General features: G+C 56.6%; 1 protein-coding gene across 14 annotated transcripts; it reads left to right on the forward strand.

The window, feature by feature from the left end:
• Positions 1 to 27088, forward strand: FCHO1 (FCH and mu domain containing endocytic adaptor 1). 14 transcript variants are annotated; one of them, XM_081815336.1, is made up of 31 exons: positions 1 to 88; positions 498 to 648; positions 3156 to 3260; positions 4854 to 4898; positions 5116 to 5219; positions 5667 to 5737; positions 9835 to 9926; positions 10931 to 11005; positions 11883 to 12024; positions 13768 to 13920; positions 14165 to 14269; positions 15510 to 15608; positions 15701 to 15797; positions 17236 to 17280; positions 17396 to 17474; positions 17986 to 18010; positions 18338 to 18395; positions 18835 to 19013; positions 19098 to 19122; positions 19523 to 19574; positions 20120 to 20211; positions 20565 to 20840; positions 22668 to 22780; positions 22893 to 22980; positions 23136 to 23244; positions 23939 to 24094; positions 24417 to 24549; positions 25002 to 25201; positions 25842 to 25897; positions 26263 to 26427; positions 26829 to 27088. In XM_081815336.1, the coding sequence occupies exons 6-31, from the start codon at positions 5711 to 5713 to the stop codon at positions 26849 to 26851; spliced, it is 2664 nt and encodes an 887-aa protein (XP_081671462.1). In that variant the 5' UTR covers positions 1 to 88; positions 498 to 648; positions 3156 to 3260; positions 4854 to 4898; positions 5116 to 5219; positions 5667 to 5710; the 3' UTR covers positions 26852 to 27088. The 14 variants fall into 14 exon arrangements, with proteins under 14 accessions (XP_081671462.1, XP_081671450.1, XP_081671493.1 ...); XM_081815324.1 differs by having other exon boundaries at positions 4 to 88; positions 403 to 648; positions 5113 to 5219; XM_081815367.1 differs by having other exon boundaries at positions 4 to 88; positions 403 to 648; positions 18338 to 18406; positions 18846 to 19013.
• The last annotated feature ends 546 nt before the right edge of the window (positions 27089 to 27634 follow it).

Consider the following 27634-nt stretch of genomic DNA (forward strand, 5'->3'; position numbering starts at 1 on the left):
GCCGCGGAGGTAGGGGCGGGGCCGGCTCGGGTGTCAGAGACCGAGCCGCAGGTGGCGGCGGGCGCTGGGCTCGGCCAGAGCTCGGGAGGTGAGTGCTGTCCCCGGGAACCCCCGAATCCCCTGGCCCGCGCAGCCCCCCGTGCGCACCGCGCCCAGTAGCCCCGGAGGCCACTGGGGGCAAAGGCGCGGCCGGGCATGAGGGATGGCTAACTGGGGGTCGGGGGCTGCGCGGTGGGCCCCCCCCCGCCTCTCCGTGGCCATCCTCGGGGGTCTGTGGAGGGAGAGAGGGACCCCTCTCCAAGTTCCCCGTCTCCTGGCCTAGAACCGGAGCGTGCAGGAGGGTGGCTATGACGTGAGACCCCTCCCCAAATCCCTTTATTCTAAGCCTGGATCTGGGTGTAGGTTCCAGAGCTGCAAAGATGGGGGTGCCGCTCTCCCTCCAGCCTGGGACCCAGGACAACCGAAGTGGAGACCACTCTCAATTTCCCTCTTCCCAGCTCTGGTCTGCAGACCCCTGAGGACGGAGATGGAAGAAACCCCTTCCCTTTTTCTCCACTGTGAACCCTGATAGGCCTGGAGGAGGAAGCTGGGGGTCCCCGGGCCCCTCCTGTAGACTGCTCTATCCAAGTCTCCTACCGCAAGGATGAGGTGGGGGGCGTTTCACCGGCATCCTCTGCAGGGACCCCCAAAGTGGGAATTCTGGGGAGGGGGCGAGTGTGGGGCCCCTTGCCTAACAGGGACTGGCCAGGCCAGGCCTGAAAGGGCCTGAAGCATGGACTTGGGGGTGGTCTCTGCCTCAGTGGGGGGTGGGCAGCAGCATCTGTTCTCTGGGATTAAAATAAATCGAGGTAAATTAGGATCTTGCCGGAGGCTGACTGCGAGTGGGGTGCGGAGGAGGGCTGTGGGGTGGGCGGCCCCTCCATCTGCCTCGAATCTGGGAGTTGCCTGCCCCAGCCGCAGTGGGGACCAGGAGGCAGCTTTGATGGACCTGCCTCCCTGGTGACCTTGGGCAGGTGACAGCACCTCTGTGAGCCTTGGTTTTCTCCTTTGAAAATGGGGATGACGGCCTCAGAAGCCGAATTCTACAGATTCCGAAACCCACATGCCAAACGATAATTCCCCCCTTCGCTTAAGGTGTCAGTGGTTTGGGGGTGAGAGGGCAGTGGGTTTGGAGACCACCTGACATGACTTGCCGGCCTCCGAGCCTCAGTTTACTGCACTGCAAAATGGAATGCAAAGTGGTCACTCTGGCCTTGCTGGAAAGGCTATTCTCCCAGACAGCAAAACACATTACCAAGCTGCAATGGTTGGAATGGGGGCTCCACCACCCTGGTCTTACCGGTGGGACTGCCTGGGGCACACCCTGACCCACATATTGTCACCCACGCCAGGGGCGAGCCAGTTCCTGGGTGGGGTTGCGGGTAGGAGGAGGTAGAAGCCACCAGGCCAGCCTGTCCCCTGACTGCGGTGGGCACAGGGGTGAGCTCGGGGCTGGGAGTCGTCCAACACCCCCAGGTTCAAACTGATTCTCCCCGTGTGTGGCTTTGCCCCCAGGGCCTTGGTGTATTCTTCTATGGAATGGGCTGGATCCCCCTCGGAAGATCAGAGGAGACGGGGGAAGATGGGAGCCCTGTAAATACAGACATGGTCATTATAATACTAATTACAATATTAGTGATCATAAATGGGGTCACAGCTGACCAGGAGCAGGGAGGAGAGAGAGGAGTCGGCCAGGGTGTTGCCAGCTGGGTCTCTAGAGCCCGGCAGTTAGGTATACAGTTGGTGCTCAATAGGTGTTTGCCAAATAGATGACAAAGAGGGGGGAGACTAGGGGGGGAGGACCAAAAAATTCCTGAGCTTGACAGCCTGGTCGCTGTGTGACATGGGGCCCGTGCCTCAGTTGCCCCATTGGGGTGATGGCCAAGATGAGACCCTGCCTCGAAGCGCCACTGTGAGAATCAAGCCAGATTGTGTAAAGGTCACTGGTGGCTGGGCCTAGAAGGGAGGAGGCTCATGACAGGACAGGTCATTGAAACAGCATGGCCAAGAGGCTGGCTAGTCACTGGGAAGGAGGAGAAAAATCTCCAACTGGCCCCACTGTGCACAAACCGGAGTCTGGGGGGAGCACAATGTCAGGGACTGTTCCCTAGGACCCTGGAGGCACCGAGGTCAGGGTAGGCCCAAGGTCACAGCACGAAGTCAGGGGCTCTGGACAGGTGGCTTGGAGCCAGCGAGCGCTGCCTTCTTTGCTGACTCCATCCTGTCGTGTTCTGTCTGCTCCTGGGTCTGCTCACGTGCTCCACCCAGTGCAGAGCTGTAGGTTTTTGGGATTTGGTGCCGGGGAAGCAGGATCTGCACGCAGCAGCACCTGGGGCTGGTGTCAGGCACCCCCTGGAGGACTCTTCTCTGCTTTGGGCAGCCAGAGGATGGGGGGCATCCTGGTCAGCTGAGAGCCTGCTGTGTGACCTTGGGCAAGTCCCTGTCCATCTTTGTGCTCTGCCCTGGTGCTCTGGAGGCCGAGAGTCCTGGGTTCGAGCAAAGCCATTTTCTCCATCAGATACAGAGACTCCTGTGTCTTGGACACAATACTTTCAGAGGCCCATGACGAGGTTTTAACTTCTTTCAAAATCAGAAGGGAAAAAGATGAGCTTTGGGGGTCAAGGAATACATTTTAATACATAATATTAATATAGTCATCTCTGTGCTGATGCAATTTGTAACATATAGTTTAAATTCTTCTTCTTCTTTTTTTTTTTTTGTTAGAGGAAGGGGCCCGTGACAGTTTTCATGCGGCCTTGGGTTTGATTCTCAGCTGTACAGACAGGAGCCTGGACGCTCTCCTCTCTGAGCCTTGGTTCCACCTCTGGGAAGCGGGAATCATCGGTGCCCCCCGGGGTGGTGAGATGTGGAAAAGCTTAGCCCGGCACAGACGCAATGTGTGGCCTGCTCTTATTTCACCATTGTGGTCATGATTATTATTTGCTGGGTAATAACAGCCCCAGGCTGGGAGCCCCAGGTTCAGGTGCCTCAGTTTACCCATCCATGGCCAGCCCCGTTCCAGGGAAGTCCCAGGGGTGCTGGCCTGGTGGGGGAGGTGAGGTGGCAGCTGGGCGGTAGGCGGGGCAGGGTGAGCTTCCTGTCCCCCACGCACACAGGCCTCCGCTTGGTTGGTGCTGACGGAAGTGGCAGGAGCCGCGTGGCCATCTCCTGGTGCCCACCCTGTCTGTCAGGGGCCCCAGCCCCACTCGCTGCCCTGTCCGGTGAGTTTGAGCCCTGTCTGGAGGCCCCCATTGCCCTTCCTCACCCCTCTCAGGAACAGAAGGGGGGGGGCCTCTCTGCCTGGCCTGGGGTTTCCGAGAGAAGAAGCAGGTGTCATTTCCTGGGCCAGGCAGGAACCTGTGGCGGGGGGGGCGGGGCGGGGGGGCTTCGCTCTGCCCCCCTGCCCTCCATTACAGTGGTGGGGCAGTAGAGGGGACCTGGAGACCCAGAACCACATGTGGTAGTTCCAAATAGGGGTTCTTTGGCAGACATGCCAGAGACAAAATCACAGTGACCCCGGGACAGTGAGTTACTTCTCTGTGCCTCAGTTTCCCCATCTGTAAAGGTGGGACTGGGCCCCATGGTGTGGCTGTGAAGGTTGAATGAGCCGGTACCTGTTGGAGGGTTGGGTATAGAGCAACACACATATTGGCCTTCGGTATATTGTGGGGGGAGGGGCCATCTAACCGGAGTTGTGAAAACAGTAGTGAGAGCCTCGGTTTCTGGGGAACTTGGGCCCAGTGGCTCCTCAGATCCTCTAAGAAGCATCTTATAGCAGAACTTTCTCTACCTGTGCTGTCCAGTATGGCAGCCACCAGCCCCATGTGGCTACTGAGCCGTGGGGCAAGGTTGGCCCAACTGAGGAGCTGGAGGGTTAATGGTATTTAATTTTACTTAGTTTAAAATTAAGTCACCACATGAGATTAGTGGTTCCCTTATCAGTCAGCACAGCTTTAAGGGATTTGGAGATTCTCAGGGCCTAAATCCTGGCCAGAAATGAAGACATGAGATGGGAATTGAGGGCTTTTCCCCCTTGGGATGTCAGCCCAGCATGCCCCCCCCACACACACACCAGACTGGGTTTCCTCAGGGACAGCGCCAGTGACAGTTTTCTTAGGGGCGCCAGCATTACCCAGTACAGGGTGGTCGTTGGGAATATTTGTGGAATCGAATAATTTTTTTGCCTGGTGAACTCCTATTCATGCTTCAACCCCCCAACTCCCATGTCCCCTCCTTCGGTCAAGGCTCCCACAGTCCCTTCTTCCATTTGGCCCAGCCCTGAGCCTGCAGGACTGGTGTGTCTGCATCCAGCTCTATACCCGTAGACTGGGGGCTCCTCAGGGACCAGACTCAGGACTGAATAATCTCACAGTCCCTGGCATTGTCCTTGCTATGTGGGCACATGGTGGTTGCCGGGTAACTTACAGAAGTCAAGGAACCTGGGGCCAGAGGATAATGGTTCAAATTAAACTCACTTTCAAGATTAGGTAAACTGAGGCTCAGTGAAGGCAGCCTTGTCCGAGGTCCTTGCTTGGTTCTTTCCTTGTGAGGCCCGAGGAGCTTTCCCATTTGTGGTCACAAGCCCTGTCCCAGCTGCCCCTGTGCCTCTTGGGCTCCCAGCTGCTGCTGAGTTGCCCGAGGGGTCATGAATTATGGATGAGGCCTGCGGGCTCCTGTGACAAGACCAGCCTCGAGAACGTGCCAAGGACACCAAGTGTCCCTCCCTTGCCAGGCGGCTTGGCCCAGCCCCTTCTGCAGGGAGGCCTGGACTCCCCCAGTAAGACCCCTTCTAGGCATTCCTTCTTGTTTTTCAGATGGGGAAACTGAGGCACAGAGCTGGATAGTGACTCAGACACCAGGTGACCACTGGCTTCTGGGAGGCAGGGTTGGGACTCATGGGGACACCACTGCCAACTGGGTCATCGTGGTGAGGTGTGAGCTCTCCATTCCAGGAGTGTGCATGGGGTGGGAACTGTTGTAGAGGGATTTGGGAGACCCCAAGGGATCCTTGGGGACACTTCAGGGATCCCGACCCCCATGTGGCCGATCACAGTCCCAGTGTCCATCTCTCAGCAGACCCTTTCCCACAGGAGCTGCCCAGTGTGGAGCTGAGTGCCCAGGTCTTGATTCAGCTGGCCCAGGGTGCAAATCTACTGTCATTTCCTGGCTCTGTGACCTTGGCAAGTGGCTTCCCCTCTATGGGGGTGGGGGGGAGCCTTGGTTTTCCCATCTGTGAAATGGCCCTGAGATTTTCTGCTTAGGCTGGAGCTCATCCAGTACTCTGCCCCCCACCCAGTGAACTCTTATTTGTGCTTGAAAGCCCCAACGCCCATGCCCCTTCCTCTAGACTAGGCTCCCCAGCCCCTATCCCTCTATCCAGTCCAGCTCTGACCCCACAGGACTTGGGGCATCTATATCCAGATCTGGCCTCCTAGAACGGGGGCTACTTGGGGGCCAGGCCTGGGGATGAATCATCTCAGGGGCCCTGGCATGCTCCCAGCCTTGGGGCTTTTGGTTCCTCCATCCTCTCTCTTCCTCCTCCACGGGGAGGACAATTGGAATTTCCCCTCCTTAGGCCCAAGCTGGCCATGGCTTTACAGCTCAGATTTGCTTCTCTCTTTGGACAGGCACTAAACAGGAGCCTGCGGGGGTCTCCACAGAGGGCATCAGGATGTCGTATTTTGGGGAACATTTTTGGGTAAGACCCACTTTTATTTTGATGGGGGCTCCTGGAAGGGCTGTGGGGCCTTTTATGGAGATGGGGGGACTTGGCAGCTTATGGGCAGAGCCTTGGATAGGTGGATGGTCTGCGACTCATAGAAGTTAAAGTGGGAGGAGTCAGGCTGGGTTTGAATCTACACCTTCCGACTTCATGGGCTTTGTGACCTTGGGCAAGTCACAGCTTGAACAACAGGGAGACTAAGGCCCAGAGTAGTATTCTTTGATCTCAAATTGCCTGGTGAGAAAATGCAGCGTCGGGGCTTGAACCCTGGGGCCAGACTGAACTTCCAGGATCCAGGGTCATTTCAGCCAGGGAATTTCCACATCTTTCCGATCCTGGAGAGTTGGGGGGTTTCTTGACTTGGCCCCTAGTGGCACCCTCACCCCTCTGCCTTCCGGGTTGGGGACCCAAGAGGGCTGAGACAAATTTGTTTTCATTCATTCATTCATTCATTCATTCCCTCCCTCCCTCCCTGCCACCACCACTCCACACCCAACCAACTGTGGAAGGTGCTGAGGCCCCCAAGAGGCTTCATCCTGGTTCTGACCCCAAGGAGCTCGCAGTCTGGGAGACATAGAGCCAGCCAGAAATCTTCAGCCCTTCAGGGTCAGGGCTGGGCCCAGCTTTGGGGGAAACCAGAGGAGAGGTCAGGACATGGAGCCATGTTTCCTGTGGGCTTTGAGGGCTGAGATTTTCTAAGATGTAAGAAGGGCATTCCAGGCAGGGGGAACAGCCTGAGCGAAAGCCCAGAAGTGTGACACGGGTGACCAGTTGAGAGCACAAGGACGCCTCTTACAGGCCCATGCTAATAGGGAGCCACAGAAGATGTATGAACAGAAGAGTATAGGAAGGACCAGGGCTGAAAGCCCCTTCCCCAGTAGGGCCCTGAGCTTGCTGAGAGGAAGCCTGTTGCTAGGCAACTGGTTGCCCCTGGCAACAGGCCCGTTCCCTCCCTTTCTCCCTCCCCAGCTGGGGCTCCTCTTACTGCCACTTGTTTTCTTAAAGGGGCCTCACCCCCTTGCCACCTGCAGGGAGGGGGTGTGGGGAGAGGGCAGAGGGGGGATGGGGCCTGACCTCCACCTTCTGCCCAAGGGTCAGATTCCCTGGATTTGTCTCTGAATGGCTATGTGACCCCAGCAAGGCACTGCTCCTCTCTGAGCCCCTTTTGGTGCCTCGATGTAAGGGGGTTAACTGTTTGATGATCAGTCGTTGCCCACGTTTTGGAACCCTGACAACAGCACCTACATTTATTTTAAAGTCTGTTTAATGGCATGAGGCACCTACATTTATTTTAAATTCTTTTTAATTGCATGAGGCACGCAAGCTTGCTGCAGAAAATTCAGATCAGCAGAGAAAATAGAAACCACCCCCGAGGCACTCCCCACCCAAAGATAGCCTGGTACAGAGTGGATAAGGGCTTTGAGTTCAGCATTTGATTTGGGCACTGCTGGGAGCCCTTGGGCAAGTGATTTTGTGTCTGCAAGCCTCAGTTTTCCCATCTGGGAAAGGGGATGAAATTCCTGCCTCCCTAGGTCTCAGGGAGTACCCTGGGATGTCTGTCACTGGCAATGTTTCTTTTAATCAATTGTTTGTATCGGTGGCTCTTAGCTGGGTGACACTGGTACCCTGAGCTGGCCTGAAGGAGGCTCCAGTTAGGGGAGAATAAGCCAGATAGGGATGCCCCAGTCCCGCTGGGCCAAGGCAGCCTGGAGGCATTGAGGGCACTGGGGAGCCATGGGCAAAGTATGAGCAGGCGAGGGATACGATCAAGCTGTGTTAGAAAGATCTCTCTGGGGTTGGCAGAGGGGCGAGACTGGAGTCCAGAGGTTCTGATAAGAGACACAGGCCCAAGACAGTCCCTCCTAGGACCCTCACCGCCAGCACAGCCTGGGAGAGGCAAATACCACTGGGGGCCTTGCCAGGTCTGGGAAGCGGGCCAGTGGTTGGCTCCAAGTCAGCCCCAGATGCTGGCCGGGGTGGCCGTGCCTGGTGCAGCCTTACCCGAGGATCCCCTGGGTGGGGCAGGCGGGGACTGCTGGGCCTGTTTGCTGAGCCCTTACCGCTGCACAGGAAGCCCTGGGTTCAGCACTGTCCCAGCCTCATCTCACCAAGACCCTTGGGAGGTGGGTGCTGTCATTGTCCCCATTTGTCAGATGAGAAGACTGAGGCCCAGAGAGGTGAAGTCACGAGCTCAGAGTGACCCAGTGCATAAAAGGAGGCTCTGACACATATTCCTGGGAAACTGGAGGGAGCAACGTTGAACATTCAGGGAAGTGAGGGTCTGAGAAGGTTCCTGAAGGGGGTGGGCCTGGAAATGATCCTTGAGCGGTAGAAGGATTTGGATGCGTGGAAAGAGATGCAGCCTGCTGAGCCGGGTTGCAGGAACAGCCCAGGCAAAGGTGCGGTGGTAGGAAGGCAGAGCCTGTCTTTGCACTGCTAACCATTTTACTGGCAAGGCCAAGAGGACGCTGGAGGTAAGGTTGGAAAGACAATTTTGAGCTAAGGGCTTTGCATTTAAGCAGCTGGTGGGAAATAGGGAGCTATCAACAATTCTAGAATGAGGAGCGACCATTGGGAGATTTGAGCATCAGACTGTTGGGTCTGCCCGTCTTGGCCTCAGTTTCTCCATTTATGCAGCAAGAGGGGTTATCTGGTTGTGACTTCTGGCTTCAGCCTTCCGGTTTCCAGGTAAGTGGGAGGGTAAACTCGCCAGGTTGGAGGAGATTGAGGAAACCACTATTAACGCAGGACCTGCTTCCAAAGGGATCACTTCAGTGATTTGTGCTGGGAGTTAAATAATGCCAGATCGCTCCACAAGCTTCTTCTTTCGGCCCTACTCACAAGGCCCTGTTTGATGCTAAAATGTCTCCAGTTCCTCAGACCCCAGCTGATTTCCCTTTTTGATGAGCAGCTCAGTGTTCGGACATGATACCCTTCACATGTCACAGGATCTGGCTGGGATAAAAACAGTTATTGCCTTATTTTTTCCTATTCCTTTCATCATGGCATGGGGTCACAGGGCTCCCAGCTAGAATAATGGTAAAATTTGCCTCTTTAAGTCAACGTATTTGGAGAAAAAAACGAGCAAACTTAATGCAAAATGTTAACTAATACCACGAATTAGAAAAAACTAGGGTTGCCTTTGGGGATTTGGGGAACCCTGATGTGGATCACCTTGGTGTTTACTTCATCCTCATACGCAAGGTGGATGCTTCCCTGTCCCATCTTATCAAGGAGCCACTAAAAGTTCAGAGAGGGACAGTACCTTGCCCAGATCACACAGCACAGCCCTGGCATCCCCCACCATGGTGACCCCAGAACTGGGAGGAAAGAGGCACCCGGGTAGAGGCACTGTTCCCACCAGCCCCAGATGACAGCAGAATAACTCATTTGTTCATTTATTCAACAAACTCAAATGCCCTTTTTGGCCCCACCCTGTACTGGACATTGCTGGGTCCTGAGAGAGGCATCAGACCCAGACTGTGCTCTGGGGTCTCAGAGAGCGTGCTTCCATGTTGAAGGGAACAGAAAACAGCGACTTACCCAACAGGGGTTATATTGGCTCACAAAGGTGAAACATTGTAGGGAAATGGGGCTTTCAGGCTTGGTTTGATCCAGTAACTCGATTCAACATACTTTTTATTCAGACTCCGTCAGCTTCAACTTCTTTCCAAATCTCAAGGTTTCCACTTGGCTTCCAATATCTCCTGTGCCCACATAATTACTCATTATGGAAAGGCACAGACAGAAAAACAGGGGAAGAGATTGATGAGACAGAAACAGAGGCAGAAAGACATAGAGAAACAGAGACAACAAGCGTAAGAGAACATCTTCCCCTCAGCCATGGGACAAAACTTCCAGGCTGCTCTCTGATTGGGCCAACGTAAGGCCCATGAACCAATCCTTGTGACCTAGGGGATAGGCCACAGGCTGATTGGCTCAGGCCTGAAGCAATCACTGCTGCCAAGGGGTTGGGCTTCGGCTGGTTGGCTCCTCTGGCCACGCCCCCGTTGCTAGGCAACCGTGATGTCTCCTCCACCCCTTTACTCAGTCTCCGCCCCCGTCCCCTGCAGGGTGAGAAGAACCATGGCTTCGAGGTTCTGTACCACGGCGTGAAGCAGGGGCCCATCTCCACCAAGGAGCTGGCCGACTTCATCCGGGAGAGGTGAGGTCCCCACGCCCCGCCCACCCCTGGCCACGCCCCACAGTCCATGCAGCCTCCTCTACCTCGTGGCCCCGCCCTGGCTCCTCCCCACCTCTCCCCTGCGCATCCCACTACGGCCACGCCACACCCAATCTGCTGGAATGTCCTCGAAACCAGCGGTTCTCAACACAATCAGCCCCTATGCCCGCCTGTCAACCATTCCCAGGTTTCTGACGCCTCCTCCTGAAGAGATGATGATATGACCTACTTACAAGGGGAATTTTGAAAACTCAGTCTCATGCACTGAGGATGATAAAACACATGTATGATGAAGTAACCTACGTTTCGGCGTGTAAATGCTCCGACATCCATATCCCAGAAGACATAACAAATTCAAATTGCAAGACAGCCTTCTGCTCCCCAGCCATTCACTAGCTGAACGCCCATTGAATCTGAGCGGAGTTCAAAAGATTATAACCAGGTTTTTCTCTGTGGCTGTATAGCGAGACCCGTCCAAGCTGCACAGGACAGGGGCGTTCTTTACTTTGAGGGCCTTCAGCTCCTGAATCCATCCGCGATTGCCTGTGGTGCCCTGTGGGTGCTTCTATCACAAAAATGCCTCCGTGGGTAGCTGGTTGTAACTGGACACATTGCTGCCCCGAACAAAAATCGAAGTTCTGTTAATCTGGGCGCAAATGTGAGTGGATGTTAAGTAGGCGTTTAACAGTGTCTGTCCAGAGGGAAAAAGCAAATAGGAGTTCGCCTCCTGCAATTAAACGAGACAAGGCGTATCAAGCATTTATAGAATGTGCTCCAACTGTTTTTGAGCTAGTGCTACCATGGCTGTTCCTACCACTCTTGTTTTTAAAACGTATTACTTACCTGTGCCCGTCATTTTCCGAAATGCCTCTCCCGGGCTGGGGACTCTACCATCCTCCTTGAGATGGGGAGACTGAGGCCCAGGGGGATGGAGCGTCTCCCAAGGATGCCCAGAACCTTCTGCATCTTTCCTCTGTTCTACTCAGGGCCACCATCGAGGAGACCTACTCAAAGGCGATGGCGAAACTTTCCAAGCTGGCCAGCAATGGGACCCCCGTGGGGTGAGTGGGCTGGAGCAGAGGCGGGGGGTCCCCAAGGTGGAAGGGTCCTGGGGTATCAGAGCCTACTCTTGGGTGGACATCTCTTCACACAAGTGATATGTCGACTAGGGAGTCAACCAGCCCCTCCCTTAAGGGGCTAATTGGACCGAGGAATGTAATTCATTCATTCACTTACTACCTCAATCATTCATTCAACACATATTTACTGAGTACCTCTTGTGTGCCGGGCACCATGCTAGGTACTCGAGACCCAGCAGCAATCAAGACAAAATAAAGCCCCCAGTCACCTTCATTCCATGGTCATGCCATGTTACCTGTGGGGTGTGTGGCAAAACAGATGTTAACAGCAAACATGAACAAAAGTCCTTTCCTGGGGTGGAAGGCTCTAGGAAGGGGATGAAATAGAAGCGTGAGAGGTCAGGTGCTTCCTCTGGCGTGGGTTTCATGAGCTGAGACCCTAATAATGAGATGGCGCCAGCTACAGGGGTATCTGGGTCGGAGACGCTGGGAGGCAGCTCAGCCAGTGCAAAGGCCCTGAGGCAACCATGGATTCTGTATGTTCAAGGAAGAGCAAAGAGACTGGCATGGCTGCAGGGCCTGGGTGCCCTTGAGTATCAGCTAGGGCCTGGAGTCCGGAGTGAGGACTCTAGGGCCTCAGGGCCTGGGTTTAAATTCCAGCTCTGATATTCATTTCCTAAGGGGCCTTGGGGTGAGCTGTGGAACCTCCTACGCCTCCGTTTCCCCATCTGTCTCAGGCCTGCCTTGTAGTTGTGGTGCAGGTGCTTAGCAGGACCCGGCACACAGTAGGTGCCTGCTGTCCGAGGGGATCCCGGGGGGGGGATGGGCCTGCTGGACCCTGGGTGTGACCTGTTTCCAGGACCTTCGCCCCGCTCTGGGAGGTCTTCCGCGTCTCCTCAGACAAGCTGGCGCTCTGCCACCTGGAGCTAACACGAAAGCTGCAGGACCTCATCAAGGACGTGCTCCGCTACGGCGAGGAGCAGCTCAAGATGCACAAGAAGGTGTGTGCGGGTGGGCACTACGCAGCCAGGTGGAGGGGGGACGGCAGTGGCTGGAAAGATCCCAGAACTTCTGGGGCCTTTGAACCCCCCGCTCCTGGTGTGTGCCTCTGAGAATTCCGTCAGTTCCACAACACCAAACCCAGACTCCCACACACCTGAGCACTGTCCAGTTTTGGACTCAGAACTCTGGACCAGGGCTCTACAAACTATGGGCTACGGACCAAATCCGGACTGGTGCTGTAGAGCCTGAGAGATAAGATGGTTTTTACATTTTTAAATGGTTGGGGGGAGGGAATCAAAAGAAGAAGAAGATTTCATGACAGGTGAAAATGATGACCCTTGGATTTCAGTGCCAATAAATAAAGTTTTGTTGGCCCCAGAGCCATACCCATTCCTGTTTAAAAAGGGAGTTGGGGGGCGCCTGGGTGGCTCAGTCGATTAAGTGTCTGCCTTCGGCTCAGGTCATGATCCCAGGGTCCTGGGATCGAGTCCCGCATCGGGTTCCCTGCTCAGTGGGGAGTCTGCTTCTCCCTCTGCCCCTCCCCCTGCTCGTTCTCTTTCTCTCTCAAATAAATAAAATCTTTAAAAAAATAAAAATAAAAAGGGAGTTGTTAGTAGTTAATATTGTACACTTAAAAATGGCGAAGATGGTAAGGGGGCCTGGGTGGCTCAGTCAGTTAAGCATCTGACTCTTGATCTCAGCTCAGGTCTTGATCTCAGGGTCAAGAGTTTGAGCCCCGTGTTGGGCTCCACACTGGGTGTGGAGCCTATTTAAAAAAAAACGGCTGAGATGGTAGATTTCCTGTTATGTGTGTTTTACCATTTTTTTTTTCTTAAACTGGGGGACAAAGGGGCACCTGGGTGGCTCAGTCAGTTATACGTCTGACTCTTGATCTCAGCTCAGGTCTTGATCTCAGGATCATGAGTTCGAGCCCCGCGCTGGGCTCCATGCTAGGCGTGGAGCCTATTTAAAAAAAAAAAAAAATGGCTAAGATGGTAGATTTTCTGTTATGTGTGTTTTACCAAGAGTTTTTTTGTTTTTGTTTTTTGAAGAGAGGGAGAGGGGGTTGGAGGGGCAGAAGGAGAGAGAGAATTTTAAGCAGGCTCACACCCAGTGCAGAGCCCCACATGGGACCCGATCTTACAACCCTGAGATCATGACCTGAACCCAAATCAAGAGTCAGATGCTTAATTGACTGAGCCACCCAGGCGCCCCACCATGATTTTTTTAACTGGGGGACAAGGGGGGTGCCCAATGTGAAGCCTACTAAAAAAAACTGGGGGACAAGGAAGTTTTCTGTGGGTTGATACAGAATAATCTTGGGAATAGATTATTAAGCCAAAAAAGCTGTGAGTTAAACAGAGATTGTGCCTATTTGTCATTTAAAAAAAATGGGCTAGAACAAACACATTTGCTGGTCTATGTGCCGATTATTTCTGGAGACCTATCAACTCCGAGGCAGAGGCCTGGGAGGCTGGGGATCAGACAGTGGGAGGTTTGTTCCTGAGCTCCCCCCTTAAAACTTCCTGCAATAGGAACCCTCTGTAAATATTCCCTCTTTAAAAAGTTAAAATTTTTGAAATTAATAGAATACTCATAAAAGGTACTCCATGGGACCGGGAACCCCACAGAGTGTTTGGGAAGCTGGGAATTTCACGTTGTGCCCCTGTGATCTGCTCAGGTCCTGCACCTGGGCGGGGGCTTCACATGCGACCCACACTCCCCCTTCCCCACCCCTGCAGTGCAAAGAGGAAGCCGTGGGCACCCTGGACGCTGTGCAGGTCCTTACAGGTGTCAGCCAGCTCCTGCCCAAGTCCCGCGAGAACTACCTGAACCGCTGCATGGACCAGGAGCGGCTGCGGAGGGAGAGCACCAGCCAGAAGGAGATGGACAAGGTGGGCCCCCAGTCATAGGGCCCCAGCTGCCGTGAGCCCTCACAGGTCCAAGCAATGCACCGAGGGGCAGCAGGGCTGCCTGATGGGAGTATGAAAACATATCCCAGAGCGCTGGTCATCAAACCTTCTGTGGTCATCACACCCTGGGCACCCCAAGAAGTTTACCTGCTGGAAGATGAGCCCCCAGGGGAAGAAATGCCCCGTGTGTCCCCTCCCGCCCCCATCCCCTCCCTGTGCCTCGTAGGCAGAGACAAAGACGAAGAAGGCAGCAGAGAACCTGCGGCGCTCGGTGGAGAAGTACAACTCGGCCCGCTCTGACTTTGAGCAGAAGATGCTGGACTCGGCTCTGGTAAGAACCAGGCATTGGGACCTGGGAGACCCACACAGTCCTTGGCCCAGGATCTGCGGGCCTCGGAAGTCCAGAATCTCTGAAACCCTCGACTCCCCAGAGCCTTAGAATCACAGGTTTCAAGCCATGGGATTCTAGAGCCAGTTAGCTATTGGGATTGTTGTTGGCATTAGCCCTTTTGTGCCTCAAAATGGGAACAGAGTTAGTACCTGCCTTGTAGAGTTTTTGTGGAGATTAAATGAGTCCCTACATGGGAAATTTTCAGACTAGTACCAGGTGCATAGAAACCACTCTAGGTGGTATTATTATTTCTATTATTATTTAAAGATTTATTTATTTATTTATTTATTTATTTTTATTTATTTGAGGTGGGGAGGGACAAAGGGAGAAGGAGGGAGAGAATCTCAAGCCAACTCCACACTCAGTGCGGAGCCCGACGCAAGGCTCGATCTCACGACACTGAGATCATGACCTGAGCCAAACTCAAGAATCTGCTGCTGAACTGACTGAGCGACCCAGGCGCCCCTATTTCTATTATTATTGACAAGGTTTTGAACAGGGCAAGGCAGGGTCTAGAAGCCGGGAGTCTACTAACAGCTCATGGTGGCTGAAAGACCTGGGTTCTGCTCCAGCCTCCATTCTTCACCAGCTATGTAACCTCTTTATGAGACACTGTACTTCTCTGGGACTCTGTTTACCCAAATGTATAAAAAAGCAGATTGGAATCTCAGGATTAGGAATCAGATTTTTTTCCTGACTTTGCAAGTGATAGAAAGTTGCAAATGATAGAAACCTTCATTCAAACTGACAAGGAAGATTGATTTATAGGCTCAGGGAACTGAAAAGTTTGAGGGGAGAGCTTCAGGCATGGCTGGATCCAGGTACTCAAATGTTGGCAGGAAGTTGTGCCTCTCTGCTTTTTGAGTCTGTTTTTCTCCCTGGGGGCTTCACTCTCAAGTAGAGATGTCCTCCTGGGTGTGTATATGGGTGTGTGTGTGTGTGTACAGCAAATCTGGTCACCAGCAGCCCCATATGAATCCCACCAACTCATTGACTCAGGGTATAAAAGTGTCTCATTTCCCATAGTTTTAGCAAAAGTCCCAGGGAAGACACTCCTTGGGTCTTCCCCACACCAGTCACTGAGGCCAGGGGGCTAGAACACTCTGACTGGTCAGGCTGGATCACCTGGCCATTCCTTGTGACCTCCACCTTCCCATTTTCCTCTCCCTTCCTGGCTCAGCGCTTCCAAGCCATGGAGGAGACCCATCTGCGGCACATGAAGGCACTGCTAGGCTCCTATGCCCACTCGGTGGAGGACACCCATGTGCAGATTGGGCAGGTGAGTGGCGCCAGGGGTGGGAAGCAAAGCAAAGGGTTCCAGGCAAGGGGTCCTGGCTGTGCCCACTTACGCACTTCATTCACCTGGCCCAGGTGCATGAGGAGTTTAAGCAGAACATAGAGAACGTCAGCGTGGAGATGCTCCTGAGAAAGTTTGCAGAGAGCAAGGGCACAGGCCGGGAGAAGCCTGGTGAGTTGGGACATCAGTGGGGGTCAGACTTAGGGGCCGCAGCTGTGGGGAAAGAACAAGACTCAGGGTGCCTGGGTGGCTCAGATGGTTAAGCGTCTGCCTTCGGCTCAGGTCATGATCCTGGGGTCCTGGGATTGAGCCCCGTGGCAGTCTCCCTGCTCGGTGGGGAGTCTGCTTCTTCCTCTCCCTCTGCTACTCCCCCTGCTTGTTTTCCCTCTCTCTCTCTCTCTGTGTCAAATTAATAAATTAAATCTTAGAAAGAAAAAAAAAAAAGAACAATACTCAAGAGGCAGGGCACTGAACCTCCCTGCACCTTGGTGTCCTCATGAGAAAAATGGGCTGATGACAAATCTAATTCCGCAGCCCACACAGGAAAAGGATTTGATGTCCCATCTTTTTTTTTTTTTAATGTATCTTTTTTTTTTTTTTTAAGTAATCTGTACACCCAACGTGGGGCTCCAACTCATGACCCCAAGATCAAGAGTCATGTCCTCTTCCAACTCAGCCAGCCTGGGGTCCTTTGGTGCCCCATCTTATATGTAAATCTCTTACAACCAGATACTAGAGAGGCCTTGAATGCCAGACCCAACTGTTCATACTTTACCCTGAGGGCCGAAGGGAGCCATTGAGGATTGTTGAGCAAAGGACCAATTTGAAAAAAATGTCCAGATGAGGGGTCGGGAAAGGGTTGAGAACAAAACTTCTGGGGTCAGATCTGAGTCTAGGTCTTTTCTTCATTGCTTGCTATGTGACCTTGGATGTTTGTCTTGACTTCTGTGAGTCTCAGTTTCTTCATCTATAAAGTGGGGATGATGATAATCCCCACCTAATGAAGTTATGAATGTTCAGTAATTTGATGCAGGTAAAGGGAAAAGTGTGTGCCTAGCATACAGTAGGCATTCAATAAATGCTGGTATACAGTTTATGTCCCCAAGTCAACCACTAACAACTGTCCTTAATCCCTCCTGTCTCTATAACTCAGCCCTGGCTCAGGCCATATCTTCTGGTGTATGGCCCCAGTCTTGCTCTAAACTGGCCACAGATCTGTCCTACCCTGCTCCTGTTCATATACCCTCCATGGTTCCCCATCACCTTTGAAGAGAGTCCCAGCTCCTCATCTTGGCACTTGAGGTTCAGCCCACCACACAGACTCATGGTCCATCCCCTGACCCACTCAAGTACTTGTGAGAAATGCTGGAAGTAAAAAAAGTAACTCAGGCATCACCCCCTCTGGTCCATCCCAAGAGGGGACCAGAACCCCTGGCCCATCCCCCTCATGACCATCTCTGGGGCTTGTTCAGCATCTCGGCTTGTGCATTGGACCCTGACTGGCCTTGAACTCAGACCCAGGGGCCATTGTGAGTCCAAGGGCGTGCTGCTCTCCTTCCCAGGCCCGGTCTCCCAGCCAGGCTGAGTTTCTCACTCTCTTCTATCTCAGGGCCTTTGGATTTTGAGGCGTACAGTGCGGCTGCCCTGCAGGAAGGCAAGTACGTCTGGGCCTGGATGCCCAGGCTGGACGGTGGGGATGAGCGAGGCAGATCTGAAGGGGAAGGGGGCACCCCCAGGGCTCAGCTGCACCCCCCCTCATCTGTTCTCAGCAATGAAACGTTTGCGGGGAGCCAAGGCCTTTCGCCTCCCAGGACTGAACCGGCGGGAGCGAGAGCCACCTGCAGCTGTGTGAGGAAACACCCCCTGCCCAGCCCTGGCCCAGGCTAGCCCGGGATCCCTTCCCCCTTTCCCAGGCTGTCCTATCCCAGAAGATAGTGTCCTATCCCAGAAGCTGAGAATTCCTCTTCCAGGCTAGCCCAGGAGAACCTCTGTCCCAGGCTAGCTCAATATGCCCACTGCCCAATCTAGTCCAAAATTCTTCCTTTGCCATGGCTAGCCCTATCATTTCCCTGCTGAGGCTAGCCCCTACATTCCCTACCTTTTCAAGCCAGCCCTTCAGACTAGCTCCAGGGTTCCTTCCTCCCCTGCCAAGCTGTTTGAGAACACCCTGAGCTCAGCTAAGTCCAGACTCACGGCCCCCAGCCCCAGGCAAACCCCTGGGCCCCATCACCCGGGGGACTAGCTCAGGACAACATCGCAGCCCAGGGGCCGCCCCCAGGTGCCATGTCTAGCGTTGGGGGTTGGGGGCGTGCAGATGAGGTGGGAGAGCAGAAATGAGCGTCTCTTTCTCCACCCCCAGAGATTCCCTGGAGCCCGATTCAGGGGTGAGTACCATGGGAGGGGCTGGGCCGGGCTGCAAGTGGGAGGGGTTCAATCCCACCTCGGCCCCCAAGCCTGGAAGCCAAGCCTGGAGCTCAAGGCGCTCAGTCTCATCTCAGCTGCAAACTCCTGTGGGCCACGTGGGAGGGACTGATGTCCCCACTTAGCCTCAATTTGCCCGTCAGTCTCACCACCTCAAGACAGGCAGTACTATTATTGCCGTTGGGGCTGTTTTTAGGTCTGAGTCAGGGCCCAGAGGTGGGAGGGTGCGTGGCAGGGTGAGAGGGGGAGGTTCAGTAGCGGGGAGCCTGACTCACTGCTTGTCCCCCTAGACGTGTCCAGAGGTGGATGAAGAAGGTTTCACCGTCCGGCCTGATGCGACCCAGAACAATATCCTCCTGGTGCCCTGGGGGCAACTGTTGGCACAGCAAGGACAAAGCTCTGCCCGCAGTGATCCCTCCACTAATAGCGACCCTCTCTGTGTCCACCCTGCGGGGAGCTTGCGGTGTAGACGGAGCAGATTCAAATAAAGACACCTGCCCTGTGGGGTCAGGGCTGAGCAAGAGGGAGCGAGGAGGAGCCCAGAGGGCTTCCTGGAGGAGGGCGCACCAGCGTTGGGGTTTAGCATCTGAATGAGAGTTTGGTAGTGAAGGCTGGGCATGCTCATGCAAAGACTTGGAGCAAAAACACGGTGGCAAGGGGGGGCAAGTGGGGAGAGATGGGCTCGTGTAGGGCCTTGAAAGGTGTGAGCAGGAAGGGGTGGGTTTGAGGGCTGAGCCGAGGGAGACCCCCATGCTGGGATCTGCTTGGCCCCTTGACTGTGGCGCACGCACGGCGGAGCCCGCCCGCTTTTCCTCCAGTGACTCGGACTTCGATGATGAGGAACCCCGCAAGTTCTATGTGCATATCAAGCCTGCCCCTGCCCGTGCCCCTGCCTGCAGCCCCGAGGTGGCTGCTGCCCAGCTCAGGGCCACGGCCGGCAGCCTCATCCTTCCTCCTGCCCCAGGGGTGAGGCGTAGGAGGGGTATTCTGGGGGGCGCCGGGGGGGCTGGCAGGACGCGCCCGGCCTGATGCCACCCACTTTGTCCACAGGGCACCATGAAACGCCATTCTGCACGTGAGCAGCCTGTTAAGGGGTCTTCGGTTTGGGGAGGAGCACATGGAGGGGAGGCTGGGCCTGGAGTGTGAGTGTGGGTTTGAATCCCAGCTCTGCTGTGTGACTTGCGGCAGGCTGCTTAACCACTCTGACCTTCAGTCTCTTCTTCTATAAAATGGGGTCATTATGAGAATTAAATGAGAGCTGAAGGAAGGAGCCAAGCCGGGAAAGAAGCCAAAACCTGGAGACAGGTTGGCTCAGGCTCAAATCCCTCTCTGCCTGACTTGCTGGTCACCTTGGGCAGCTGGCTGGATAGCCCTAAGCCTTAGTCTCTTGTTCTGTGGCTGGAGGGGGGGGGCGGGGGGAGAGGGGAACAGTAGGCAGGGTGACAGGAAGGCTCAGGGAGGTGCATCTCTTGTAGGGGACGCTGCTGGGAAACCACAAAGGCCTCGATCTGCCCCAAGAGCCAGCAGGTAGGTCCTACAGCAGTGGGACATCCGGCCAACATTGCGTGGGGGGACGGGGGCTGCCCCCAACTCCTCTTTCCTCCCCCCCTTCGTCAGCCTGGCAGGGAGTTGAGGGCATGCTGTTTTTGAGGAACCACTTAGTCATTCATTCGATGAACACTTATTGAGCACCTGCTGTGTACTCGTGCTATTCCGAGTTCAGAGACGGATGACCAAGACAGGTCTTCCTTCTCAGATTTGCATTCTAGTGGCTCAGATTTTAGGAACAGCAAATAAGTTAGAGCATGTTCGATACTTCCAGGTGCTATGAAGAAACAAAGCAGGCAATGTGGGGGAAGATGCCAGTGGGCAGCTTCAGTTGAGAAGGTGGAGGCTGCTCTGGGGTGGGGGTGGGGAACTTTGAGTTGAGACTTGAAGAGAGCAGGATGTGGCCTCAGGGAGAGCCGGGGAAAACGAGAGCTCAGGACCAAGACCAGCCTGTGCAAAGGCCCTGAGGAGGGAGGAGGCATAGGAACGATAGAAACCATCCCTCCTGTCCACCTCGTCCACAGCTGTGCAGAGAAGCTGCAGTCAGATGAGCAGTTTTCCAAGAACCTCTTTGGGCCGCCCCTAGAGTCGGCCTTTGACCACGAAGACTTTACAGGTGATGGCGGTAGGGGGCTTCAGGGGCACAGGCTTGGCTAGCAGGAGGCTGGGTGGGGCCATTGCAAGGGTAGGTGCGAGGGTGGGCCAGGCTGGAGGGAGCATTTGGGGGGTCCTGTGTGGGTCACTGGTCAATGGGGTGGTGGGCGGGGCCACAGCGTGAGTGGCGAGCCCTCTGTAGTAGTGTAGGTGACAGTGGGTGGATGGGCGGAGCTTCCGTGGAAATGGCAGCGGCCAGAGGGCGTGGCCTGATGGGTGGGCGAGGCTTCGAGTGGGCGTGGCCCGCAGGAGGAAGGACGGGGCCTCCATGTGGGCGGGGTCTGGAGCTGGCACACCCCCCCGCCCCCCCTCCAGGCTCCAGCAGCCTCGGCTTCACCTCCAGCCCCTCACCTTTCTCCTCCTCGTCGCCCGAGAATGTGGAGGACTCCGGCCTGGACTCGCCATCCCACGTGGCGCCTGGCCCCTCCCCGGATTCCTGGGTCCCCCGCCCGGGCACCCCACAGAGCCCACCTAGCTATAGGGCGCCGGCCTCCGAGTCGAGGGGGACACGGCCCCTGCCAGCGTCGGACTCGCCACAGCCCCTCGCCCCATCCCCGGGTCCCTGGGGGCTGGAGGCTGTGGCTGGAGGAGGTGAGTCCAGGAGTCAGAGTTATCAGAGCCCTGGGTGGGGACGACTGAGCACCACTGTGGCCAGGGCCTGAATGGGGTGCTGGGGACACAACCCAGAACCCTCACCCTTGCAGGGACAATAATGAAATGGATATTGAACAAGGTGGAGGTGGCAGGTGCCTGGTGAGGGCTCAGAAGGTTGGAACCTCCCTGAGGAGGTGACCTCTGAGCTAAGAGTTGATGGAGGTGAGGAAGGAGCCGTTTGGACACAGGGGGGACACGATCTTTCCAGCCTAGAGCACATCCTGTACAAAGGCCCTGGGGTGGTAGCTGACAAGGCCCTCTGAGGAACCGCTCGGAGGCGGGTGAAGCTGAAACAGAGTGATGACAGGGAAAAGGAGGGAGAGGAGGGAGATGGGCCGGAGCAGGGCCTGGTAGTCTCTGGGAATGATGTGAGTTTTACCCTAGCAAGGCCTGAGCCACAGAAGGGGGGTGCTGTGAGCAGAGCAAGGGCGGCACGTGACTCAGATTATGGGCGCCCTCTGTCCACCTGGGGGTGGGAGCTGGAGACCAGGGAGGTGAGGTGAGTCTAGGGAAGAGGTGATGGGGTAACAGTGGGGAGAAGCGGGCCCGCAGACACATTGGGAGAGAGCAGAGGGGTCGGGGTGGAGCGTAGGAGGGCAGCTGGGCGTTCTTCCAGGGAGGGCCAGAAGGGGCAGGGAATATGGGGCGGAAGTAGCTGGAGCGGGGGCATGTTGAGACTGGGCCTTTAGATGTCAGGTGGCCAGTGGACCCTGAGTTTGGGGGGGAGGCCAGATTGGAGCACCCCATGGGCAGCTGTGTGAAGCAGGAGGGGAGGCCGCCCGGGAGACGGGAGGGCCCAGGGTGAGCTGGGACAGGGCTGCAGGTTGGGAGGAAGAGGTCAGTGGGGGGGAGGGGGGCCTGAATCAGAGGGCTGTGACCCCATGAGGTCCCCAGCAGTGGCGACAGGGCTGCTTGGCACCGTCCTTGATTAGAGAAAGAGCCGGTTTGGAGCTGGATCATGGGAGTTGCCAGGGATGTGAGTGTGGAGCATATGAGGAGACTAGTCAAGTGCGGGTGTCTGAGCTTCCCTATAGAACTGGGGTTCTCCACCAGGCCGGTTCTGCCCCCTAGGGGACCCTTGGCAATGTCACCGCTGATCTTAGCTCGCCACTACTAGAGGGATGGGTGCTACAGACGCCTGGCTGGTGGAGGCCAGGGATGCTGGTCAGCACCCCACAGTGCACAGGACGACCCCCCCAGAGATTGCTCGGGCCCCCAGTGTCAGCAGTGCTGTTGAGAAGCCCTGGGCTAGAGGGGAGCACACGTGGGGTGTAGGCGGGGGGCGAGCAGGCAGCTGTAGATGGAGCCGACAGGGCACCTGAGTGTTAGGCAGTGATCAGTGACCTTCGCGGGTGAGACTCAGACTCAGGCCAGAGTCGGAGGCTACGTCGTACTCATACTCGGAGAGGATGAGGGTCACAGAATCGCTGATGTTGGATAAAAATCCTCTGCCAGTCCCCCCACCCCCCGCCCCTGGAGCCGCGCCTGCCTCCCGAGCATCCGGAGCATCCAGCGCTTGCTCACGTATCCCCAGTAACCCCTTCCTAGGCCATCAGCCCAGTGTCTGGGGGGCTCAGGGCTGTGGATAGCCTCTGCAGGCCTGTCCGGCACTTTCTCTGCAGCCCCGAGACTTCAGCCCCAGGGGGTCTCCCCCGAATAAGCCCCACTCCCAGTTTTGGGGAGGAGTTCCTTCTCTGGGCAGGCCCGAGAGGCCCACGGCAGCATCTCGGCTGTACAGCTGTCTGTCTGTCACTCCCTCCCCAGACCCGATGCCCGGGCCTGCTGACCCTGCAGCCAGAGACGGCCTGGCGGCGCCCCCCCGGAGAGCCCGCACCAGGAAGGTGTCCTGCCCCCTCACGCGCAGCAACGGCGACCTGGTAGGGGGAGGGCGCGCGGCAGGAGCGGGGCTGGGGGCGCCTCTGGTGGGGGGCGGGCAGCATCAGGGTGCTGCTCCCGGGCCGTCATAGCCTGGCCTGTCTCCCTCCCCAGTCCCGGTCTCTGAGCCCCTCCCTGCTGGGCTCCTCCACCGCCAGCACGCTTTCGGACCGGCCGGGCTTCCCATCACAGACGGCACATGGTATGGTGGGGAGGCCCCGGGCCCCTCTCTGGGCCTCGCTCTCACCCTCTCTGGTGCTGGGTGGGTGGCTAAGTGAGGCGTTGGCAGAAAGTGGGTTCTGGAGTCTGGGACCTGTGCTCACTCTGTCTGTCCCCATTCCCTCCCGCCCCCACCAGGAATCTCCCGGGGACCCAGCCCTGTGGTCCTGGGCTCCCAGGATGCCCTGCCTGTAGCTACTGCCTTCACCGAATACGTCCATGCCTACTTTCGAGGCCACAGCCCCAGGTACGCAGTGATGGGGGCACAGTGCCAACGAGGACGGAGACAAACAGGACTCTCTGGGGCCTCTGGGTCTAGGTTCCAGGAGAGACAGCCTTCAGGTGTGTTCCTTGATCTGCTTTACTGTGGAAGGGCCTCGATCTCTGAGCCAAGCAACCAGGCCCCTGTCCTGAGGGCAGTGGGAACCACGGAGGGTGTTAGAGCAAGGGCGAGGCCTCGTTGTGACCACAGGTTAGCAGCTCTTCTGAGGCTGCTCTGGGCCTCACACCGAAGGGAGCGGGACCAGAGGCCAGGCCCTTGGAAGACTGGGTTAAGGAGGAGTTGAGGGGCCAGGAATAATCTGGGGGCAGCGCCCAACAGGGAAGACCTTAAGATCAAACCACAAATGGGAGACTATTAGGCCTGAAACCCAAGATGAGGACAGTTCTATAACTGAATGTTTTGCTTTGAGCTTCCCGGTGGCCTAGGGGTAAAGAGACCTAGGGAGGGGGACGTTCCTGCCTCCCTCAGCCCAGTGTGGTTTCTTCCTGGTGCCTGGATTGCTGTCCAGGCAAGGACGCAAGGAGCTGACGTTGGGAGTGAGGACGCTGGGCACGGTCAGGGCCTCGCTTCTTCTGAGGGGCTTGGGGAGCTGCAAGCTGCAGTGGGGCCGGGAGAGCCCCGAGCCAACACCCAGTCTCCTCACCGCCCCCAACCCCAGCTGCCTGGCTCGAGTAACTGGGGAGCTGACCATGACCTTCCCGGCTGGCATCGTGCGTGTGTTCAGTGGGACCCCGCCCCCACCTGTCCTCAGCTTCCGCCTCGTGCACACGTCCGCCATTGAGCACTTTCAGCCCAATGCCGACCTGCTCTTCAGGTATTGGAGGACGAGTCGGGGGTCAGAGGCAGGGGTCCCAGAGGCTGGTGGGGTCCAGGATCTCCCCGCCTGTGAGTTCGGGCTCTGCCTCCTGGGATTTGCTGTGCGGCCCTGGGCAAATCACTCTCCCTTCCGGACCTCATTGTTCTTTTCTTCTCCGTGTCCCCCCACACACCCCCCACCTCCGGGGGCCCATGCTTGACTGGGCCCAAGGGGAGCCAGGGAATCCGCCTCTGCAGGAAGCCCTTGGGGTAGGTTGGACGCTGAGGGCCTTGGGAAGGTGTCTCCCAAGGGTTGGGGTGATTATTCCTGGTCTCTGTAGCGACCCCTCCCAGAGCGACCCTGAGACCAAAGACTTCTGGCTCAACATGGCGGCTCTGACCGAGGCCCTGCAGCGCCAGGCCGAGCAGAATCCGGCCGCCTCCTACTACAATCTAGTGCTGCTGCGGTACCAGGTGGGCCGCGGGGAGACGGGGCAGAGGGCGCAGGGAAGGGCTTGGGGCTGGGCAGGGTGAGCAGGCCGCGGACGTGGAGGCCAGGGGTAGAGAGAGCAGAGTGAGCTGGGGGGGGTAGGCAGTGGGGGGGGGCAGGCCCCCATCAGCGCAGGTGGCACCATTGTATAAATTAGGAGAGGCCCCATCCCAGGAGCCTGCGCCGGCACCCTGGCCGCAACTCTGTCAGAATGAGGCACTCTCTTGCCCTCTGCTGGAAACGTGGTGTCACACAGACTCTGATGGAAACCATCTCTGAGGCAGAAGGAAGAAGCTCCCACGGGATGGTATAGGCCGTGCTGAGTCGGGTCTGAGAGACTGCGAGGCAGGGTCCGGGGGTGGGGTTGAATAGTGTGTGGCGCGGCAGGACAGGACGGCCTAAGCTGTGTCCCCTCTCCCGTTCTCGCTCCTCCTAGTTCTCCCGCCCGGGTCCCCAGTCTGTGCCCCTACAGCTGAGCGCCCACTGGCAGTGCGGGGCAACCCTCACTCAGGTCTCGGTGGAGTACAGCTACCGGCCCGGTGCCACAGCCGTGCCCACACCACTCACCAACGTCCAGATCCTGCTGCCTGTGGGGGAGCCTGTGACCAACATCCGCCTACAGCCAGCCGCCACCTGGTGAGGGCGTGCGGGAGGCCAAAGGAGGCTCGGCGGTGACCCTAGAGCCCTCCCAGACCTCTCTCCTTGATGCAGCAGCTAAAGGGTCCACCATAGGTCCGACCATTCAGCATCAGCATCCCTTGCTTAGACCTAAGGGTGACATTATTAGCAATAATAATATCGGACACCAAGAGCTTCCTGTGTGTCGGGCGTGGTCCACGTGCTCTATATACATGGACTGGCTCAGGGCTTCTAGCAATCCCTTGAGGTGTGGACCGCCATCATTCCCCTTTGTGGAGGGGGGACGGAGGCAGAGGGAGGCTAAGTCACTTACCGGCCGTCACACCAGGATGTGAACCCAGCTGCCCACTCTCTGCCCTGGGCTCTTAGTCACCCCACAATGTTGCCTTTCTTTTGTACGAAAGGTAGGAACTGCCACGAAGAAGCCAGACTTGAAGGACTAAAAATGCGGCAAGGCTGTGGGGTCCTCGGGGGCCAGCTGCTCCATACCCCATGTCCATTTTACAGATGGGGAAACTGAGGCAAGGGAGAGGACCTGGCTTGCTGGGGCCATGGAGCTGAGAGGTGACCGAGCTGGGACCCTCGGCTCCCAATGTCCTCTCTGGGAGAGACCTGACCAAGCTTTTCTTGATGCCAGGAATCTGGAGGAGAAGCGACTTCTTTGGAAGCTGCCAGATGTGTCTGAAGCAGGGGGTGAGTTATGGTTGTGCGTGAGATCGCAGGGGGTTCGGGTGGGAGGGGCTTGTTTAAAATGAGAATTGGGGATGTGCTGGGGAGAAGTGTAGACAGGGAGGAAAGCTTAAAAGGGCTTTGACAAAGCTGTGGGAGAGGACGGGGTGGGGGGGGCAGCCATAGCAAGTACAAAGGCCCTGAGGCAGGACTCCTTTGCAATTTACACATAGCCCTGAGGGGCCAAAGGAAAAGGGTGCAGGGGCAGGGGCACAAGAGGAGGTCAGAAGAGATGGATAGAGGCCACAGATCTAAGGGTTTGGGAAGAGCCCGGGTCCCAACAGGATGGGGGCTGAGGCTGGGGCACGGCTGACCTCAGGCCTCCCCAGGCTCTGGCCACCTATCTGCCAGCTGGGAGCCATGCTCAGGCTCCAGCACACCCAGCCCTGTGGCCGCTCAGTTCACCAGCGAGGGGACCACTCTGTCGGGCGTGGACCTGGAGTTGGTGGGCAGTGGCTACCGCATGTCGCTTATAAAGAGGAGGTTTGCCACAGGTACTCTCCCCCCGCACCCTGCCGCTGCCCACCCCTGAGGCCAGGACCATGCCAGGCCCTGAGCTCCACCCCCTGCTTCTGCCAAGGTGCCGGGGGAGGGGGGTGGCGGGGGCATCTGGGGTGTGTTTGGGAAGGTTGGTGGGGGTTGGACCCTGGAGGGCCAGGATGGTGGGTCAAAGGGCCCCCGTAGGGTGTCCTTGCGAGGACCCAAGGCAGGGAGCCAGAAGCCGCACGGCCACACTGCCCCCAGCCCATTCTCCTGCCCCCGCAAGGGGCTGCTGGGGCCCATGGGGCAGTGGGAACAGTGAGTTACAGGGGTGTTTGGAGGAGGATCGGGAGATCCCAGGGTCGGGCAAGGGACGGCCCTCCCTTCCTCCCCGCTCACGGCGCCACCCCCACAGGGATGTACCTGGTGAGCTGCTGAGCCTGCAGAGGCCCCCAGCTCTGCACTGTGTCCTGGTGCTCGCTGACTGATCCCTGCCTTCCTGCCGGACCCTGGGATCCCACCCTGGCCTCCCTCGGGGCCCTGACTCCGTGGAGAGGAGCCCCACACCCAGCCAGGCTGAGCCGGAGATTCCCTCCTGCTCAAGCCAATTCCCATGCAGGTCCTTGGACTTTTAATGTTCTTTGAATAAACTTTATTTTCTAATAAAATAAATAAGCCTTTTCCTGCTCCAGGAAATTTCCTTCACGGCGCCAGAGAGGAGAGGAAGGGAAGATGGATGGGTGGGGAAGATGTAATATCCTTAATGTTCCCCGTCGTCCCCACCCTCCCCTCACCCAGCCTGTGCAAGGTGGCACCAGGGGGGAGAAAAAGCCAGACATGGACACCCCAAGCTCCATGGACGTCTGAGCTCTGTGAGGAGCTGGTGGAAGGGGCAAGGCCTAGAGCAACCCAGAGGGGGGTTCAGACTCTTCCTAAGGAGAGGGCTTTATGAATGGGGCTCTGAAGTATGAATAAGAGTTTGCAAGATGGGGTTGGGCATCCCACGCAAAGGAACGGGGAGTTGTGAGTTCTGAGAGGAATCCATTAGTCAATCCACAAACATTGATTGACTACCTACTGGATGCCAGGCAGCTGGGACATGGCTGTGAGCAGGACAGGGCTCTTGGAAGCCATGAAGCTATGAAGCCAAAAGGCCTGGGTGTAGAGCCCGCTTGGCCACCAGGGGCTGTGTGTGACTTTGAGCAAGTGACTTAACCTCCC

This window comes from Leptonychotes weddellii, chromosome 1 (assembly GCF_054177405.1).
Source record: "Leptonychotes weddellii isolate Sample4059 chromosome 1, ASM5417740v2, whole genome shotgun sequence".
NCBI lineage: Eukaryota > Metazoa > Chordata > Mammalia > Carnivora > Phocidae > Leptonychotes > Leptonychotes weddellii.

Excerpts from the sequence above, each read along its gene's own strand:
- FCHO1 (XM_081815336.1), top strand. The coding sequence starts at position 5,711 with ATGTCGTATTTTGGGGAACATTTTTGG. Across the intron at positions 13,921-14,164 it reads GCCAGAAGGAGATGGACAAG|GCAGAGACAAAGACGAAGAA; the intron begins GTGGGCCCCCAG and ends TGTGCCTCGTAG. Across the intron at positions 22,981-23,135 it reads CCCATCACAGACGGCACATG|GAATCTCCCGGGGACCCAGC; the intron begins GTATGGTGGGGA and ends CGCCCCCACCAG.